The following is a 16880-nucleotide window of genomic DNA, read 5'->3' on the forward strand; positions in this document are numbered from 1 at the left end:
CAGGGGAGGTTATTACTAGTTCTGACTTCGGCAGAAACTCACTGGATCCAACTTCGGGGAGGGAGATTTAAAGATAAAGGGGTGTGTCCTGGAACCCTTGGCATCAGAACTCGAATTTGGACACTTTGGGCTGGTTTCCCTCCCTGTCATCGCCGTTCCTTGCTCCTGGTACGTGAGGCCGGCACTGGGGAGGGTGGCTGGCATCGAGTGCTCTGACGTGTAAACTTGGCGAGCACCTGAGCGTTTCTGCTGGTTTGTTTGTTCATGGAGCCCTGTCTCCTGGACACTGCAGTGTGGTTCGCTTCCTGGGGATTGGGTGCTGCACGTGAGCCTCTCCCTTGGCTGGCTGTAGCTGCACCTGGTAGGTGACCCCTGCACATCCTATGCAGCTCACGGTGCTCACCCCTAGGCATCCATTGAGGTGCCTGAGTGTTTCCGGATACAGATTGCGTGCTTATCTATTCCTGTACCTGAGACAGTGACCAGCGGGTCTTGAGTATCAGGTTTCATGTGAAATGAATGGAAGGATGGATGTACCCAGCTCACTGGATGTGCTCTTCTGGCCGGCGTGGCTTCAGAATAGGATGAAATGGCAGACCTTCCTGCTGCAGCTACACCAAGTGCCTGTTATGAGTCATGGATGTTTTCACAGTTACCTCCGTCTTGTCATTTTACCGACATGCCCAAACTGATGCTTTAGCTTTCTTTTCCATACATTAATTCTAATGGGAGGTAATGGTCACTTGTACAAGTTTGAGTTTTCCACGGTCAAGTTTAGAGCCAGTGAGGCCAAGGGTGAGGGTGGAATAAAAGGCACTGGAGCTGGCACGTGGCCTTACTGAGTAGTGAAATGGATGAGCGAGGAAGTGAATGAGGAAAGTGCTCCTAGAGGAGCCTGTAGAAAGTTAGAAGGTGGCAGAGGGGAGAAGCTTCTTCCTTGGTCGGTTTTTCAAGATGTTCTCTGAGTGGAAGGCAGGAGTGGACAGTGAAGCTGCGGGGGCTCTGCACCAGGAGGCCTGTTCTCTGTTTGCCCCGTCTACACCTCAGAGAGCCCTGCTCTTGTGGCCTGAGCAGGTGTTTCCCTCTGGGTGCTGGTCCTTTAGTTTGAAAGGTACCTGCACCCGGCTGTTCCTGGGTGATTTCCTGACTGTGCTTCCCTTTGGTTTGGGTTTGCTCATCCTTGAAATGGACAGTAGCCTTCCATAAGGACGACCTTATTTTCGATGTGACGTGGATGTGCTACAAGGGGCGAGCATTTGTTTTTCCACCTTGCGGAGCTGTCCTTGACTCAGGGAGCGGACTCAGTGTGTAGAAGTTTACATCTCAGTGTGGTTGGTGAGTGATAGAGTCAGCTGCTTTTCAGGCAGGGAGAGTTCTTAGCGTTGCTCTTTAAATGTGAGCAAGGCTGCCCGTGCGCGCTAAGGGCATCTTTCTAGGGACAGAGTCCGTCCAAAGCGTTCTTCAGATCTTCAAGGAGGTCCGTGATCCCTAAAGGATTCCGTCCACTGGATCAGAGGTTCTGGTGGATTAACACTCGTTTTGTTTTTTTTCCCCCCCACTTCAAAGGCAGATCGGGAGCGGTGCCGAGAAAAATTTCCTTACTAGATGACATTTCATCGCAATGTCCGATCGTTTGGGGCAAATAACCAAGGGCAAGGATGGGAAAAGCAAGTATTCGACTCTCAGCCTGTTTGATAAGTATAAAGGAAAATCAGTAGACTCGATCAGATCCTCAGGTAAGAGGGGGTTGGAGGCCAGTTCCTTATGCTTTCCCTTAAGCGAGAAGCTCCAGGTCAAGGATCAGGAAAACCTAGAGTCCCCTGTCTGGTCAGACAGGAATGGTCCACGCAGACCCGTCTTCTGGGCACGTGATGGTCATCCTGTAGTTCAGGGGAAACACGTCACCCTCTGCTCCTGGTTGATGTATGATTGCAGAGCCTGGAACATCCTGACTCTGCTGTACTAGGATTATTTCCTCATCTGTGTTATCTTATTGAAGCCATGGATATTTTGAGCCCGACGGGCAGAATGGAATTTAATTTGCACTAGTTACCCCTTTAGGTTTCATGGTTCTGATATTCCGGAGCCTGGCGGGGAACGTTCCTGTTGATTCTGTCCACACCCCTTGAGGATTTTATGAATGCCGGGGGCCCTGCTCAGGCTTGGCTTGGGTCTAGGCGAGGCTGTCCCTTCAGTCCTGCTGTAACGAGGCCAGAGCAGTCTCCCCTCTGCACAGGGCTAGTCATTCTGTGGGATGGAGGTTTCTAGGCCTGGCCCCTCCCCCGTGTCCTAAACGCCCTGAGCCTTCTGCCCACGAGCAAACTGGAAGCCTCCGCACAGACTTCAGCAGCTCCTGTGTCTCTGAAGTCCTCGGTGAAGGGCTTGTAAAAGGACTGACTACAAGTGACCACCAAGCACTTTTCGTGTGTTTGCGTGGCGGGTCTGTCCCTTGTTTTTTGTTTGGTTGCCTCTGTCATTATCCTCTAGAGTTTGGAAGAGCAGCTGAATGAACCCGGCATCTTTCCTTCCATGACTTTCTGTGCAACATCTCTTTCCACCTCTCCCTCTACGCAGTTATTCCTAGACATGGCTTACAGAGTCTTGGGAAAGTTGCCACAGCCCGGCGTATGCCACCGCCTGCAAACCTGCCAAGCTTGAAGTCTGAAAACAAAGGAAACGACCCCAACATCGTTATAGTACCCAAGGACGGGACGGGATGGGCAAACAAGCAGGATCAGCAAGACCCAAAGAGGTGAGAGCAGAGGGGCGGGCGGAGGGCCGGGAGCTGGAGCTGCGTCCATGGCCGGCCCCCTCTCCTCCTGCAGGGGGCAGCTCTAGAGAACTGGGCAGGTTCCAAAGGAAGCTTCTTTCACCCCCCGACTCCTGCTATTTAGCAGTTTCTTGCTCCCTGCCTTCATTTTTTCCTGGCTCTGGGAGCCGATGCAACAGTGTTTCTGTGAGCTGCCTTTCCCTGGTGACCAGTGTCCCCTGTGCCTTGTTAAGAAGGGCTCACCTTTCCCAGAGGAGCCACTGTGGGGAGAGCTGAGCGCTTCACCTGGTTGGGGTCCCTGGGTGCTGGGCCCCAGGTGGAGAAGGTGGAGCCGTCCCAGCTGTTGGGGCAGCAGGGCCCCGCACAGGTGCCTGCACATGCTCTGTAGGACTCAGTTACGAGGACAGCCACCCCAGTCCAGGCACTCGGGGTCAGCGCGCAGCCTCCCTGCAGGCCCACCCTCTGCCGGCACAGCACTTACGGGAGCCTTAGGAGGCCCGGGATCTGGCACAGAGATCATTAGAGGGATGTTGTGTGGTGGCGCTGACAGTACGAGTGTGCCGCCTGAGCCTTCGTTCCTCCTTCCGTGGCCCGTGGCCTGTGGCCCGGCTGCGTTCCAGCCAGCGGTAGGGTGTCCAGGGAAGAGGACTGGGGTTTGCGCTGGGAGGGGTTTGGGGAAGGACGGGGCCTCTCTGAGGCTGGCAGGCAGAGCCCTGCTGCTGGGGTTGGCCGTGAAAACAGAGCAGTCCAGCCTCATACCCTCTCTTGCCCTGTGTCTCCCTTGTGGTCTGGCTGCTGACTGATACTCAGGACCCAGAAAGTAAAAGTGGCCCAGAGCACAGCCTGCCAACCAGGGTCCTTTTCTCTAATTGGAAGTGGCCAATAGCTTTTGTAAAACTTCTGTCGTTACTTCAGACAATATGTAGAGAGTGAGCCAATAATTCGGTCACATGATCAGTAATAACTGAAATTTTAAGACATTTCCTAACCGTTGGCTTAGGGATCATCCTGATTGACGGTATAGTGTGACTTTTAGAACTGGACAGATGTGTGTGATTTCCAGCCAGGCCGTTTATGGGACCTGGTTTATTTAACTTCTGAGCATCATTGTCCTCCTGTGAAGTACAAATAACACCTGGTTCCGGGGGTGGCTACAGGAAATGGATGAGATTTGCCCAAGTCATGTATTTAGCACAGGGCCTGGCACAGAGGCGGTACGTGGCGGATGTCCTCATTCTGTTCAGGTGTAGACGCTGCAAACAGCTCAGCGTAAGCGTTGAAATGCCTCTGCTACTGAAAGTTCTAGAGAGAGAGGACAAAGCCTTGCTGCCTCCTTTTATCCGGTCTTATGCACCAGTGGCATTGAAAGCGTCGGGCATCTTCAACGAGGCCAGTGTGCTGAAGCATGTTTGCCAGACAGAGGTGAAGAGTGAGTGTTGGCGGGGGCAGCAGACCCCGGCGCTGCTTCTCTGCCTTCCCTGGGCCACATCCTCACAAGGCTGTCGGGGAGGTGGCCGAGTAGGGGGGCCACACCTGCTGGGACTCAGTGTTTGGAGACCACAGAAGTGACACCACCTGGAAGCATCTATTTCAGGTAGAAGGTGATGTGAGAGAGGAGGGTCAGTGGCCTTCATTGTGTAATAATCACAGGTGGTGAGTTACTCGGTTGCGTAAGCGTTGGATGTGTGTAGAATTTGGCTTCAGCTGAGCCACCGGCATTGGGTGGATTCTGGCCAGGGGATTGCTGTCCTCCTTGAAGCTCGTCGCGTGGAAGGTTGAACAGAACGAGTGGCTGGAAGGCTGCAAGTTGGCAGAAATCTTCCTTCAGAACCCTTTCTTATTGCTCTCAGAATATGACTTGTGGGGTATAGATCGACAGACGCACCTTTGCTGGAGGGTAGCTCCACGGTATCTTTTAAACTTTAAAACGTCTTTTGATCCAGCTGTCCCACTTCTAAGAACTTAGACTCCTGAACTGCGTTCACACAAGTGTGCCAAGATGTGTACACAGAAATGCTCGTTGCAGTTTTATCTGTAATAGAAGAAAAATTGGAGGTTGGCACATTGAGGCCCATCCACCTGTACTGTGTCATTAAAAGAAAGCAGTAGATCCATGTGTGTTGTCACGAAAAGATGTCAAGGGCATTGAGTAAAACACGAGTTGCTGGACTGTATGTATGGTGTTACCCTACTTGTGTTACAAAATGCTATGCTAATATACGTAGAAAAATCTGCTTGAGTTTCTCTCTGGAGGATGAGATTGTGACAAATTCTGTGTTATATGTATTTATTTATTTTTATCATGAGCATATATTTCTTTTATAAGCCAAGAGAAGGTTTAAAAAAAAAAATCTGCTCATGCTTCAAAGAGATCAGCCCCTGAGGAGCTGTGAGCTCTTGGTCAGGAGTGAGGGGCGGGAGCTCAGAGCCCATTCCCTGCCCCGACGCAGTCTCCCTCGTGACAGATCCTCCATCACTTCTTTGTTGGCCGTGAGCTTTCAGTCTTCACAGACAGAAGGCTCTGCGGAAAGGCAGAGGGCTGGCCTGTCCTATCAGGTGTCGGTGAGCAGACCTCACACGTGGTCCGGTTTCTCGTTGCCTTGGCCAGCCTAGGAGTCTGCCGGGGAAGGTATTTTTATTGGCCAGAGGCGGTCTTGCTCCCAGCCAGCGAGCAGCCGTGTCTCTCGGGAATGTGGAGGGACCTTGTGGGCATGGCGGTGCCTGTCTAATTCCTGTGTGTGTCCCGCCTCTGTCTAGTTCCAGTGCGACGGCCTCTCAGCCGCCGGAGTTGCTGCCGCAGCCGGGTTTGCAGAAATCTGTCTCCAATTTGCAGAAACCGACACAGTCGATCAGTCAGGAGGTAGGTGCTGGGGACCCGGTCCCGATGCTTGCCTAGGCGTCGGCGCCTCTGAGCTCCCTGGCGCTGGGGACCAATGGGAGCTATCGCTGAGAAGCGTGGCTCTGCGTGACCTGCTCATTCCAGAGGCAAACCTGATGAGTGACTCTTGGGAAAGACCCCAGATGCAGAATAGAATATAGACGCCTAATTTGATTCCAGTTGCCTTAGCTTGAGGTGAGTCACTCGGGCAGCTACAGGCTAGATCGGGCCCCCCGCAGTGTCTCCCCAGAAGCAGGTGTCATAAGGAGACAGCAAATGTTAGGCTACAGAAGGTTCAGTGGTCTGGTGAGTTTGGAAAACAAAATGAAGCCAGCTCCTTCACTTGGTTTTCTTAATGTCGTACTTTCTCTCGGTGTCTTCAGTATGCTCATGTGTCCTGTGAGTCTCCAAGAAAAGGACATCATGGACAGCGGTCCCGAAATGTATTTGTCTTTGGAAACCTTTTCGTCGAATGTCTCTAGAGACTAGTGTCTCTCAGAGCATGCTGTGGGAAATACCGAGCTGTGATCCTTTACTTGTCGCTGCACTTCATACGCCTCTAAACAGAGTCACGATTTAATCAAGAGCTCATATCCTACTTGGCCCACTGGTGTCTGTCTGTGGGTACAGAGGCCGGTATCTGGTAGCTGGAAATCTAGGCGAGGTGTCTGAATCTTTTAGAAGACCGGAAAAAATCTAGACAGATACCAGGCGTTCACTGGCTCCCTTGAAAGAATGACTCAGTTTGCATTGCTGCCTGGGCAGTAGAAGGACCGAGGTGCCGTCCCCATCTGCGGGGAAAGCTTATGGCTTTACCAGAGGGACACCCTCCCTACCCAACACTGAACTGTGCTTTGAAATTAAAGGAGAAGCAAGAAGAAATCCACATTCATGCGAGACTGCATGTTCATTGGCCTAAATTCACTGGGACCTGCTGAGCCGTCAGAGCATGTAGTGTGGAGTTCGTATCTGTTTCCCAGAATTCGAAGCTGAGTGCGATTAAGGAGCCCTGGTTGTTTCTACAGCCCTGGCTCTGCGTCAGACTCACCTTCCAAGCTTAGAGACGAACAGGCCTGGGCCGGGCCTGCGTGCGGCTTGGGCACCTGTGGAGCACGGGTGCCGCGGGGACTGCGGTCGGGTCGGGCCCTGTCCTGGAGCTGGCACGCGGGCCCTCCGCCTGGCGCTTACCAGCTCTCCTCTCGTGCGGGGACGGTGTTGGGAGGAGACCCCCGGTGGTTCCCAGCTTTGGGGTGAGATTTGCCACAGTGTTAGTAACCCCTTCGTGGCCCCTAGGCCTTCTCTTCCGGTTTAGTGCCTTCGGTGGGTGAGGGCGGGGGCCGTCCCTGTGGCTTCAGGCTTGGCTGCAGACCCCAAGCCGGAGGCTGTGGGAAGGCAGTGCCCTGGGGCCCCTCTGCTTCCTGCTGGTCTGGAGCCTCGCTCTTCCCTCAGGGGCTGTTGAACCCCAGCAGGGGCTGCCCTGCCCCTGTCACGGTGCTGGCATTTCCCTTGTGTGGTCTGCACGGGGACCCTGGGCGTTCCAGGCCACTCAGGTCAAGCACTCAGGGCAAGTCTGTGATAAATACATGCGTTATTGCACCTACTCAGCTCTGCATCGAAGGCAAGAGAGACAGCCGTCTGCCCTGAGTGTGTGTGGTGGCAGCGGCAGGGGGAGGATGGGAAGGGGTAACGGTTCATCCGGGATCTAGTCCAGTAAGTGATGGGACGTCATGCTGCGTCAGCTTGGGTCTGTGTATCTTCGCCCTCGGCTGTTAAGTAGCACGTTGTTGGGAAGACAGCCGAGTTCAGTGGTTGGGGACCTGAAGGGGCTTTGGGCGCGGGCAGGGTGGGGACAAGTCCTGGTCCTGCCTCACTAGCTGGGTGTCTAACCCAAGTGACCCAGGTGTGCCTAGCACCATGCCTGGCGTGCGGTGAGCTTTCAGCAGAGGTGAGCCGAGCCGGGCAGGCCCACATGAGTGGAGGCGGAAGGCCTCGCACCTGGGGAGCGGTGCCTCGTGGCACGGCAGTAATTGTGGAAAGTGGTGCCGCCGCCTGGCCAGCGACTCATCAGGCATGTGAGCTTTCCCGCGCGCCTGTCCTGTTAGCGGCGCCACCCAGTTTTTCAGACACACTAGAATTGGGTTTGGTCTTGTCCCTGGAGCAAGACAGAGTAGCTCTGTGTGGGCATGAGAGGCAGCCTGGCAGCATGTTCCGAGCGCACCGCTGGCTCTGCCGTGGGACCCTGAGCTGGCCGCTTGCCCTCCGGCCTGCCTCTCGTCTGTCATGTGGCCGTGGGTCCTGACCCTGGGCTGTTGCCCGAGTGGGAGGCTGCGTGGAAAGCCCGCATGGTTGGACCTTACCCCGCTGGTGGTGGTGGGTACATCAGTGTAGGGTCTGGACCTAAGGTGAGGATCCGAGGGCACCTTGTTCTGACTCGCTCAGGGAGTGGACCGCAGACCCTGTTCTCATTGTCTTCCTTCTTTCAGAATACAAATTCAGCGCCAGGTGGACCAAAGTCATGGGCACAGCTGAATGGAAAGCCAGCAGGACACGAAGGTGGTAAGTGTGTGTGTGGCGTTGCGGTGGGCGGGTGGGAGGGAGGTGTGCCTTTTCTGGGCTGCTCCAGTTCTGTCCAGGCAGTCTTCGGCTTGCAGCTTTGTGGACTCTCCTCCCTGAGCGAGTTACTGCCTTTGCCCCGGTGGCGGAAGTGCTGAATCGGCAGAGCACGTCAGCTCTTTGCTTTCGCTGAACATATTGCTAAGGACAGCCCTCCCAAGGTGTGCGGAGGAGACCGGGCGCTGGCCCTGGGCTCCGTTGTCGGCTGAGCTGCTATTGGAGCGAGTCCCCGGACCCCGGGGAGGAGGTGTTGCCTACGGGGCGCTGGCTTTGTACCTGGGTTTGTACATCAGCAGCCTCGGGAACTGCTTGCTTTTGGGCAGTGACACCAGAGCGTGCAGAGGTTGCGTGGTATTTGTTACCATTGGTGTCCTGCCTGACACAGGGACTCAGACGGCTGCAGTGGTTCAGCACAGGGACGATGTGGGGTGAGTGGAAGGGGAAAGCATCGCGAGTTTTAAGTGAATGCCGAGCAACAGACTGAAATGGCTCCAAGGCAGGCCCAGAGCAGTGCGGCCCCCGAGTGGCATGGCTGAGGGGCGCCGGGGCAGAGGGAAATCTGGCTCCCCTCCAGCATCTGGAGCCCTTTGAGAATGTGGGCCCAGGGTCCACGGGTGTTCTTGAGAGGAGCCAAAAACCCAGATTCTTCTACATGAACTCTCCTGGTTTCCCAGTGTAGGCGTGCGTATTTCTAGCACGCTGGGCGGCGCCCCGAGCTGGATGGAGAGGGACGGTGGTGTGAGTGGCTACACCGCAGTTTTTTTTTCTGTAAACCAGCACGGGCTGCCTTTTTTACCCTTGGCTCCTGTCCCGGCACTGCCCTCTGTCTTCTGCGTATCCCTGCCGGCCAAGGCCTGGCCAGACTTTACGTTTTATGGCTTAGAGTAGAAAACCAGCTCCGTGTGCCACCTTCCCCACACACCTCTGCCACTCCGATGCCCCAAGGACGGGCCCCTCTGGCCTCCGGTCGCTGTGCGGTTGAAGGCCCACCCCTTCCTCAGCCCGAAGGTGTGCCGGGGGCTTTGGAGCCGCAGCTCGCCTAGAGGAGAAAGGGCAGGGGGAGCTCAGCTGGCTGCCCCAGCCTGGAGGGTGAGCGGGGCCAGGTGGGGCGGGGATGCAACAAGGCACTGCAGACCGGAAGCAAGGTCGTCACAGAGGCATGACGGAGATGATTCACTGGCCTGTTAACAGTGGTTCTTTGCTTTCTATAGCCTTCATTTCCATAAGGCTGGAATTTCCTTAAGTAAATGGAATATTCATTTTAATTTAACAAGAACTTACAGAGACTAAAAAAAACTAGTGTAAATTGGCACTGCCTGTCACGCACCAGCACGAATACCCTTTGACCTGGAGGTTCCACTTGGAGGAAATCACCCTGTAGATGATACTTACAGCTGTGTGAAATGACATGCACGAGATTATTCATTGCAACGTTGTAATAGCAAAAGATTGGACACAGTCCCTTGAAATGTACGTCAAAGGATGGTACTTTAATGAAATACTGCTTGGCTGTAAGGAAAAAAAGCAGTTTTCTACCGATCTGGCAAGATCTCCAGGACATATTCTTAAGTGAAAAAAAGTGTGGAATAGTACGCAGAGTATATTACCATTTGTGCAAACAACTGGGGAGAGGGAAAGTACGCTTCTAAAAATGTTGTATGCGCATTAAAAAAAAATCTCTGGGAGGAAACATAAGAGGAAAGGAGAGAAGGAACAAAACAGAAGACTACCTGTTTTGTGAGGGTGTTTGAAGTAGGCAGATGGGGCACGAGGGTAGGAGGTAGGCTTCTGTTTACGCTCTTTTAAGGCTTTTTACCTTTGAACCTTTTGATTGTATTACCTATCAAAAGAAAACTTGATTTAGAAAATAATCCTAAAACACAGTAAAATACTCTGTAAACATGTGATAGCTCGTCTGGGAGACGGCAGAGCCCAGCAGCCCAAGAGGAGAGAATAGACACGTGCCGACCAGGTGGGGCCGGGGCGGGAACCCGGCTTCTGGTTCCCCTCCTATGCCGGGGTCACAAGCCCGGGATGCCACCAGGGCTGTGGGGATTTGGGGGTGTGGCCCGCAAACATCTTCATGACTCTTTGGAACTCAGAAGGGTTCTTCCTGAGTTGACAGACTCTCTCCATGTAGAAGGTGGTCGTTTGGTCTGTTTCACTTGGATCAGGCCCAGGAGGCCTGCTTGTGTGGTTCAGGCAGAGGCCAGAGGCACACGGCTCGTGGGCTCTGCTGCCAGAGCGCCACCGGCGGCTCCATCTGGGGCCTCAGAAGAAGCCCCTGATTTCACTGCCTCAGTTTCTCATGGCAGAGAACAGATGGTAGGAGGGATTGGTGGGTGAACATTACAGGGTGTTCAGACCTTAGGAATACTACTACTTTGGTTTGAGATTTTGAGTTCTTCACTTTATCTTTTTTATCTGTAGAGGGTAAGTTTAATTCATGATTAGAATAATACCTTCATGACTGTTGAGGCAGAAAAAAAGTACTAGGCATTTGCTGCTGTTGTTGTTGTTGTTGTTTTTAACTTCAGATTATCTACGTTTTTTCTTTTCTTTTGGCCGCGATGCACGGCATGCAGGATTTTAGTTCCCCGACCAGGGATGGAACCCGCTCCCCCTACAGTGGAAGCGTGGAGTCTTAACCACTGAACCGCCAGGGAAGTCCCTCTACCATATTTTAAAAGCAAGACTTTCGTATTTCATTCTTGCCAATGACCTTTTAACATAATGAAGCAACTATGTGAGCAGTAGTGCTCCTTTGCGACACTTGGCGATTATCTCTCAGGTTAATCATTGGTTAATAATGTGTCCAGTTATCCCCCCGGCACGTTCATTTGACCCTGGACCTTTTTACTAAGTGGGATGGTGGATGAATCACCGCCTCGTGCATCTGCACTAATCCCTGCTGCCTCTTTCCGGCAAAGTCTGCCTGAGTGAGCAGGTCCTCAGGTCAGTGGTACCTAGGGACAGATTTGGCTGTATTGTCTAGGGATCAAAGCGTGTCACAGTTGGACATTTTACTCTGTGATATTGCTGTTATTAAGTTTGTGTGGTGCTGGACATGTGCTGTGTATTCCAGGAGAGGGACCAAATCCCACTCTAGACCCTAAAATGCATCGTTTATTATTATCTATTCATTGAAAAGACGATTGCAGGTTCCCGGTGCTCAGTGCTGTGAGTGATGAGAACGAAGTTAAGAAAAGGCTTCTTCTCTGCAGAGTTCATAGTGCAGGGGAACGAATGAGAGAACAAAGGCGTTGTTCCCAGATTGCAAGCATGAAATGTTTGGTCTTGTAGGGCTTGAGGATCTCTGCAGAAAATAGTAAACTGGAGTGGACAAACGAAGAGGCGTAAATCTAGGGTGAGGGTGTAAATCTAGGGTGGAGGCGTTGGGGGCCAGGGCATTACCTCCGCCCAAAAGCAGTTGGCTTCACTGGGCTGATTTCACCGAAGACCGTGCTTATCCGCCCCCCAGGGCCACTGGAAGGACCTTACTGCCTTCTTCCAGGAGTGGGAGGGAAGGATCTGGGCTGGAACCGCTGCCATACCTTACCCCCTGCCCTTTGTGACCAGCTCCTGCAGGGTGGCTGGCAAGGGACCTGGTGCGGTCTGCGGGCAGCCTCCCTTTGTCAGGGAACCCTAGTGCCACTCTGCGGGCACAGAAGGCCAGCGCAGACAGCACCCCAGGAAGGAGCTCCCTTCAGGGCAGCGTGGCTGCCAGCGTGTGCCATTGTTAAAGCAGAGAAGTGTTGATGCCCATCTCACTTGCTCCATACGTCTTCCCAACTCTCTTGACAGGTTTAAGGGCCTCAAGCCGACTATTATCCTTCTCTCCCGAGGAATTTCCGACGCTGAAAGCAGCTGGAGGGCAGGACAAGGCTGGCAAAGAAAAGGGCGTCTTAGATCTGTCGTATGGGCCAGGACCAAGCCTCCGCCCTCAGAGTAAGTGAACTGCAGCCCCTGTCTGGGCACCCACGGGAACAGCAGAATTTCCCCTTGTCTTTCTGCCCTCTTAGAAGCATGCTGTTTCTCGAGGAGCCAGGTTCCCTGCCCGGAAAGCACGACCGTTGATCCTGTACCTGATCCATGCGTCTGCTGGACTTATTCCCTGGGCTGGGCTGGAGGTCACTCCTTCTTTCTTGTCCTTTGGGTCAGGCCAGGCCTGTCCGCCTTCCCAGCAGTCATCAGATGTTAGTTCTGCTGTACCTGGGTGGTCACGGCAAGGACAGACAGACCAAGGGTCAATTAACTTGATTCCCGATTCAGGAGCTTGTTTTCTAATCAGTGGCTCCCAAACTTGGCTGAATCCTGTCAGAATCACTTCAGGCGTTTGTTAAAAACTCTTGATTTCCATCCCTCGCCCATCCCCAGCCAAATTAGAATCTGTTTTTTTTTTTTTTAACACGTTCCCCTGGTTGAGTAGCCGGCCCAGCACTAGCCTCCACGACCCCTCATCTGGGGTCTGGCCAAGGGGTCAGCAGGATTGTGTAGCAATTCTTACTGGTACTATTTTTTTCTTCATGGTCTTGGGTGGTTAGTATTCAAGGTGTTATTTAGGAAAGGGATTTTCCATCTGTTCTAATCACGGATTCTGAAGTAGCCCTTGGGGCGGGGAGTTGATCAGGTTTTGAAATATGAGGGACTTTTATCTGCTTGTTTTCATTAATCCCCAAGGTATCCCACAGTGAGAACAGATACCCTATAAATGAAACAGTCACTGTGCAGCTCTCATAAAACATACGGCCTTTTCAGCGGCCTATGCTGGGGTATTTTGGCTGCTCCAAATACATAATCAAATTCCTTAGGCCAGGAACTTTAACTTTCTGGGATTAATTAAGATGAGCTGCTATAGGATTATAACCGTTTAGAACTAGAAGCAGCTTCTGGGATCACTCCCATCTCCTCGTTTGAGAAGATGAAGAAGCAGATGGCCTGAGGGGTGACCAGGGCTTGGCCAAGATCATGCACGAGGTACCTGAAGAGCTGGGAGCAGTCTGTGACTTTGTGGCTCTGGTCCTGGGTTCCATTCTCTTAGGGGTCAGGTACTCAGGGACCTGTTTCAACTCCTAACTACAAGTTGACTGGAAAGAGGAGTCTTTTTGGCTCATCTGATTCCTCGTTGGCCTCTGAATTCCACCAGGCTTTGCTACATTTGCAGTGGAAAGCCTCGTCTTAAAAAGATGGTCAGAGGGGGTTGGCAGGTTTCAATCTGTGACCTGTGGGAGGGCCCCACAGGCCGCTGCCAGAGCAGGTGGGGCGAGGCCCGGTGGGTAGGGCCCCAGACCCTTCCAGCCCCCTCTCGGAGAGGGGAGAGCAGCTCTGCTTTACTTCACAGCTGGGGAGTCTCTGACTAGAGGTGCCACTGGTGAGTGGAGCTTGAACACGCGTCCGGAACTCTCTCTGGTTCTAAAGTCCAGTCCAGCGCTGGGCACAGTGCTGGTCCTGTTGGGGTCAGCATGATTGTGGAAGAAATGACCCAAGGCTGCTTTCATTGGGGCCGTCTTGGTTTCTTTGGAGTGTCAGGTCTGAGGTTGTGTAGTTTCTGAGAGTCGATGAAGACCACGTCTCGTTGACACTTGCATTCTCTCTGAGTGGACCTTATTTTGTGTTTCTCTGACAGTCAGACTCCCTCAGCAAGTTCATATTCATTGGCCAGGTGTCTGCCCCCCACCTTCCCTGACAGACTTGACCAATCGACTCGATTCTTCACTTTTGTTTTTTTTATTTTTTTTAAATTTTTTGGTGAGTGAGGGGGGTCCCTTGACCTTCAGAACCTCATACAATCCCTCCTCCCCCTCCTCTTTCCTCTCCCCTTTTGCCCCCTTTCAATTTCCAGATGTGACAAGCTGGAGGGAGGGCGGTGGGCGAAACATAATTTCTGCCACGTCTCTGAGCGCCTCCCCAACTGAGCTGGGCAGCAGGAACTCGAGTGCGGGAGACGGAGCCCCCTCCTCGTCATGTACCAGCGATTCTAAGGACCCCTCTCTCCGCCCGGCTCAGCCTGTCCGAAAAGGGGCTTCACAGTTCATGGGGAATGTATACCACCCACCTACATACCATGACATGCTTCCTGCTTTTGTAAGTCTTCGGAGTGTGCATTTTTTTCCCCATGAGGTCCGATTGTTCACGTCCAGCAGAACCTACTTCACGTGGTTGAATGTCCACCTTGGGTTCTCCCTCCCAGTTTCTTTGCCCTGATACCCTACTTTGGAGGCTTCCATTACTTTTGCATTTTCTCTCCTCCTTTTCAAATCTTAAGGGGCTCTGGCTTCTTGCCCTGGTGATGTGGATGTTATCTTAGCCTTAGCTCTTTAGAAGAAGGAGAGGCAGGTATATTCCCCAAGACACAGGTCCCCAGATTTGCATACTGACAGCAGGAAAGAAATGGGGGAGATGGTGATTGGTAGGATTAATTGGGAAGCCCCAAGACTTTCCTGTTTCTTTTTCCCATTTTCCATTTTCCAAAACAAATTTTAATGCAAGTGGAACTTAGAATCTGGGTCATTACCAGAAAACCCTGTTCGTTGATGTTATGTTTCAGATGTGTTCGCCACAGTCATCAGAGAACCAGGGTACAGTGGAACGAGGATCTTTTCCCCTTCCCCAGCTCCGTCTTGAACCCCGTGTTCCTTTTAGACAGTTCCAGATGAATGACCAAGACGGGTAAGGCTATTGCATTATAGTCACGTATGTGGAAATTAGCCTGCTTGGTGATATTGGAAAAGATAGTGGGCTTACATATGAAAGTGCTTTGTCTTCCGGAGACCTCAGAGAAACCAGCTCAAGACCCAGGGTGTGTGAGAAGGCTGGGGCAGGACAAGAGATTTCAGGTTCCTGGCAGGTGAAGATTTGGCATGTGTTTATTGCTGCTACCCTAGACATTAGCCTGAGCATATAAAACTGCAGAATGAAGCAGAACTTCTTTCGAGGATGTATTTGTTCACTGTGTGTTCTTTAAAAAGGAGACGGTTTTAATATTAAGGGCACACGTGAACCTTTGCAGTGTAGGATTTAGTTTTGGAAAAGTATTTGGGTTTGCTTCCGTGTGTATACTTGACACGAGTCCAGCATCTTTACCCTTCTCTCTCTCATCAGAAAAGAAAACAGGCTGGGAATGACTCGCCCGATCCGTCCACTGAGGCAGCTGGTGGAACGGGCACCGAGGCCCACCATCATCAACGCGGAGAACCTGCGGGGCCTTGACGACCTGGACACCGATGCTGATGACGGCTGGGCAGGTGGGTGGGGGTGTTTGCTGGTGGGCTCACAGCTGAGGGTTTAGGAGGGGAGGACTGCGGTCTGTGTCTGCTTACCAAGGTTGGAAGTCCTCTGACACCAAGTCCACTGTTTTCCTCGGCAAGTTGGAATGAAAACATGGGGCAGGGAACAGCCTCGGTGCCGTGAAGAGATCCTTGTTGGTTGGCACTCAGACGAGCAGTTGCTTCCTGACAGAGCCATGTCTTCTTTTGTCTTTGGTCTTGTTCTTAGAGGGGGAAAAAAGACTTTGTATAATGGAAAAGTTAAAACAAACAAGTGTAATGAACCCCAGGTAGCTCCTTGTCACCGAGTTTCAGCATTTCAGCAAATGCCGACATTCTGCATTCTCATCTTCACCCGACCCCACCCCCCAACCTGATTATTTTCTTTTAAAATTCTTTTGGATTGTTTGTTTTCAAGTAAACTTTAACGGCATTGAAAGGCACACATTTAATTTTACAGTTTTGACAGATGTATGTATATGCTTGAGTAGCACAGCCGAGTCACGATACAGAGCACTTTCCTCACCACCCAGCCCCTCCCTAGCCAGTCTCCCTCCCGGCCTGTGTCCAGGACTCGCCCAAGGCCTCCCTGTCTTACGATGAATCTTAACTGCAAACGAATGGAGTCCTACAGCTTTCCTTCTCCTGTGACGTTTGTGAGATTCATTCATGTTATGTATATCGATAGTTGCTTTTAATTACTGAGGTATATTTCATTGTATCAAATACTATAATTTGTTCAAATACTATAATTTGTTTACCCATTCAAAAGTTCCATTATGGGGCTTCCCTGGTGGCGCAGTGGTCGGGAGTCCGCCTGCCGATGCACGGGACACGGGTTCGTGCCCTGGTCCAGGAAGATCCCACATGCCGCAGAGCGGCTGGGCCCGTGAGCCATGGCCACTGAGCCTGCGCATCCGGAGCCTGTGCTCCGCAACGGGAGAGGCCACAGCGGTGAGAGGCCTGCATACCAAAAAAAAAAAAAAAGTTCCATTATGAATAATATGTTCATTTCTCTTGGGTAAATATCTAGGAGTGGAATTGTTGAATTAAAGGGTAGGTGTGTGGTTAGTTTTATAAGAAGCACCCAAGCTTTTTCCCATGGTGGTTGGTGATGCCATTCCCAGCCTCGATTTTGAGAATTTAGTTGCTCTGCGTCCTCACAACACTTTGATGTGAGTCTTTTTATTTTTAGCCATTCTAGTGGGTGTGTAGCGGTATCTCGTTGTGCTTTTAACTTTCATCTTGCTGATGACTAATGATGATAAACACGTTTTCATGTCGATTTGCCTACTGGTGTCTTTGTGTGTCTGTGTGTGTGTGTGTGTGTTCGGATACAAGTCCTTGGAGACTT

General features: G+C 52.1%; 1 protein-coding gene across 4 annotated transcripts in view; it reads left to right on the forward strand.

The window, feature by feature from the left end:
* The first annotated feature begins 1621 nt into the window (after nucleotides 1-1621).
* The window catches only part of PRRC2B (proline rich coiled-coil 2B), a 56523-nt gene continuing 41264 nt past the window's right edge, over nucleotides 1622-16880 (forward strand). For all 4 annotated transcript variants that reach the window (XM_065878636.1, XM_065878637.1, XM_065878638.1 and 1 more), the window contains exons 1-8: nucleotides 1622-1736; nucleotides 2575-2752; nucleotides 5528-5630; nucleotides 8132-8204; nucleotides 12066-12209; nucleotides 14104-14345; nucleotides 14809-14930; nucleotides 15363-15505. In XM_065878636.1, the coding sequence (XP_065734708.1) occupies nucleotides 1622-1736; nucleotides 2575-2752; nucleotides 5528-5630; nucleotides 8132-8204; nucleotides 12066-12209; nucleotides 14104-14345; nucleotides 14809-14930; nucleotides 15363-15505 (1120 nt within the window). The remainder of the gene's footprint in view (nucleotides 1737-2574; nucleotides 2753-5527; nucleotides 5631-8131; nucleotides 8205-12065; nucleotides 12210-14103; nucleotides 14346-14808; nucleotides 14931-15362; nucleotides 15506-16880) is intronic.

This window comes from Phocoena phocoena, chromosome 6 (assembly GCF_963924675.1).
Source record: "Phocoena phocoena chromosome 6, mPhoPho1.1, whole genome shotgun sequence".
Lineage (NCBI taxonomy): Eukaryota > Metazoa > Chordata > Mammalia > Artiodactyla > Phocoenidae > Phocoena > Phocoena phocoena.